The 3,416-nt window shown below is 43.5% G+C and overlaps 1 protein-coding gene across 1 annotated transcript; it reads right to left on the reverse strand.

Moving 5' to 3' along the window:
* Positions 1-2,099: 2,099 nt before the first annotated feature.
* LOC108360352 (uncharacterized) lies at positions 2,100-2,834 on the reverse strand. The gene is made up of 2 exons (XM_017612608.1): positions 2,449-2,834; positions 2,100-2,406 (listed from the first exon to the last, which is right to left on the reverse strand). Exons 1-2 carry the CDS (start codon positions 2,832-2,834, stop codon positions 2,100-2,102), a joined length of 693 nt encoding a protein of 230 aa, XP_017468097.1.
* Between the last annotated feature and the right edge of the window lie 582 nt (positions 2,835-3,416).

Here is a 3,416-nt window from a genome sequence, read left to right on the forward strand (position 1 = left end):
ACGAGTAAGCAGCGAAAAATAAAACAGGGGGTTCGACAGGGTGGTGTACTTTCCCCACTACTGTTTAACTTTTACATTTCAAAGCTCCCTCAACCACCAGAGGGAGTCTCGATTGTCTCTTACGCCGACGATTGCTCGATCATGNTCACAACCTGGACGAAGGAGGTCAGGCTACCGCTGGGGATTCACGTCGATGACACACCAATTCCGACGGTGAATAACCCCAAAATACTCGGAGTAACATTCGACAGCCTGCTCTCCTTCTCTGCGCACTCAACCGCTATTGTCAATAAAGTACAGAGCCGCAACAAGGTCCTCAAGTCGCTAGCCGGCAGTACTTGGGGCAAAGACAAAGAAACGTTGCTGGCAACATACAAGGCAATAGGCCGGCCGGTCGTAAACTACGCAGCAACAGTGTGCTCGCCGGGGACTAGTAGGACGCAGTGGACGAAGCTACAGACGGTGCAAAATACAGCACTCAGGACAGCGACAGGATGTCTCCTGATGACACCAGAACACCACCTCCACGATGAAGCAAAAATGCTCCCAATTAGGGAGCACAACACGATGCTCTGCAAGCAGTTTCTTGTTGGGAGCCACAGATGTGGCAACCCAAATAGACAGCTGCTTGCAGAGGAGCCCTCGCCGAGGCACGTCAGGAAGCATCTATATGAACTGACGGACGAAGTCCAGAGGTTCATTAAGCAACCTCTGGACCCGTCAGCTCATAGACAGGCTCTGAACGGCATTCACAGGGACGCAATCTCGAGTAATGTAGACTCAAGACCTGTGAATGCCGTTCTAGGCACACAAACACCGGACATCGACATAACGGAGCTCCATCTTCCTCGGGAGACCCGAACGACAATAGCCCAACTTTGCTCTGGTTACTGCAGCAGGCTAAATTCCTACCTGCCTAGGTTAAATGCGGATGTGCCGAACGAATGTCCGGCATGCGGAGAGACCCCACACGACTCAAAACATCTCTTCGCATGCCCGGAAAACCCCACAACCCTAACGGCGTCGTCCCTATAGACTGACCCCATAGAGGCTGCACGCTTCTTGGGGCTGCCGTTAGTGGATCTCGACGACAACGACTGAGATATCAGCCGATCTGGGCGAGGTTGTTGTAGCCGCTACAACAACAACAACAACAGAGAAAAATAGCAGAGGAAATTTGTTCCTTCAAGATTATCTATCAGTTAATAAATGCCAATGTTACATTTTAAAACTGGATCAAAATCTTCAAAAACGTCAAGCCAGTGGAGTTGAACAATTTAAAAGCAGTTGTGTTTTAAAATGTAATCTAATATTGTCGTTAACAATTACAAATCCACTTTTATTAACCCATATGCAATGTGGGTTCCCTTTGGTTTTCAAATGTGGTCATATTTATTGTATGTAATTTATGTAATTTTGTTTCTATTTTTTATTTTGTTAATAAATTATAATTAAAAAAATGTGGGTTCCCTTTGGTTTTCAAATGTGGTCATATTTATTGTATGTAATTTATGTAATTTTGTTTCTATTTTTTATTTTGTTAATAAATTATAATTTAAAAAAATTTGACGTTTTTCTGGCCGAAATGACGATTATTTCAGGCTAAAATTACGATTTTTCAGCAAAAGCTTTCGACAACGCTGCATCAGAGCTCATCGCATTCATCCATGATTTTCTGTTCCATTTCCATTTACGAAGCTTGAAGCCAGCGCCGTCCAGATACGCTCCATTTGCTTTGCCAACCTAATGGCCCTTTGCTCATTATCAGCCCCTGTTACGCAATCATCCATATACATATCATTCACAATCCCATCAGCAGCTTCTGAATATTCTCCTTTTGCGTCTCCAGCACACTGAATTACTGCCCTTACCGCATTGTATGCTGAAGACGTCATCCCGTATGTGACAACAGTTAACCAATATTCTCTTAATGGCTCATATCTGTTCTCGCGCGAAAAAAATCGTTGCAAATCCCATTGGTGCCTAGCAATTCTAACCTGACGGAACATCATCTTGATATCCGCACTGAACGCAACTCTATGACGTCTAAAACGCATTATTGTATCATTTAAATCTCTTTGCAGCTTCCCGCCCAGTAATTACACCTCATTTAAGGATATGCCTTTATTTTTGCGAGAGCGCACATCAAATACCACGCGAAACTTTTTCACAACACAATGGTGTGGGATATAATATCTTAACGCATTCTGTTCTACTTGCTCCTCAACAATCTGCATATGCCCCAGCTCCTCATACTCTTTCATAAATTCACTATACTGTGCCTTCGATTCTGGCTCTTTCTCTAGCCGCTTCTCTAAATATAAAAACCGGCGCAAGGCAATCTCTTTGGAGCTGCCAATGTCTTGCACATCTCTTAAGGGTATAGTAACCACAAATCTGCCTTCGCTACCCTTATAATAGGTATTCAGAAAGATATTTTCTACTTACTCCTCTTCTGCTGTCCTAATTGGATGTTTACCAATGGACTCTAACTCCCAAAATTGTTTCAATAATCTTTCTAGCTCCCTATTGTCTTTGCACTCAACTGTTGATATAAGCTCACCTATCCGCTCATCACGCCGTTGAGCATACTCACCAAAAATGATTACAACCGGCATTGTCTCCATGAATGCTGTGCCTTCTGCACCTCCTTTCACAACCGCAATAATGCTTCTAGCCACGAAATTTGCTCCCAGCAATACATGCACCTCCTGCGCCTTCCAGTACTCTGGATCGGCAAGCGTTGCATTCAATGAGTTGCATATCGGGGTAACCGTTTCACCTGACGAAGGCAATATCGGAGACCACTGGCACTGGCGGATTGGTTGACGCATACCAAGGCTTAACCAGCAGCTCAGCTTTCTTGTTCACTCTTAACGGCTCACCTTCAATTCCAACCATTTTCCGTGTAATAGGCTCTGTCGGGATGCCATACTTCTTCTGCAATGCAAACGTAATTAAGTTAACTTGCGCCCCTGTATCTAAAAGTGTACGCACTGGCCCATATGTACAACCCTTGACCTGAAACTTGGTCATGGCTGTTGGCAATAAAGCTTTAATATGTTGTCCCCTGAATTAAAATTCATTATGTAACGTTTAATATTAGAACTATTATTTTCTTTAATCTCTTGCTCACAATTGCTCACAATATGAAATTTGCTCACAATTTTCGGTCTTTTAACAACCGCTCTAGCACTAAAATCTATTTCAGGTACATTTCTTTTATTCAATAAGCCTTATCTTTTATCTGAAGCTCTAAACTTATTATCTACTAGGCGGATGCGCTCATCCACGACTGGCGTCTTCTGGCCCCGCACACCATTGAACTGCACTTGCTCACTACTGGCTCCGCCTCTTGCACCATACAGATATCAATCTATCTTCTTTTTCTGCTTCTGGGTTTTAGCTTCATTCTT

The sequence above is a fragment of the Rhagoletis zephyria genome, unplaced genomic scaffold (assembly GCF_001687245.7).
Source record: "Rhagoletis zephyria isolate East Lansing unplaced genomic scaffold, Rhagoletis_zephyria_1.1 Rzeph_scaffold_00559, whole genome shotgun sequence".
Lineage (NCBI taxonomy): Eukaryota > Metazoa > Arthropoda > Insecta > Diptera > Tephritidae > Rhagoletis > Rhagoletis zephyria.

Bases quoted from the DNA above. Each gene is read 5' to 3' on its own strand.
- LOC108360352 (XM_017612608.1), bottom strand. From the start codon at position 2,834: ATGCGTCAACCAATCCGCCAGTGCCAGTGGTCTCCGATATTGCCTTCG. The intron at 2,407-2,448 runs GTAAGTAGAAAA...TTATAAGGGTAG, and splicing joins ATTAGGACAGCAGAAGAGGA to CGAAGGCAGATTTGTGGTTA.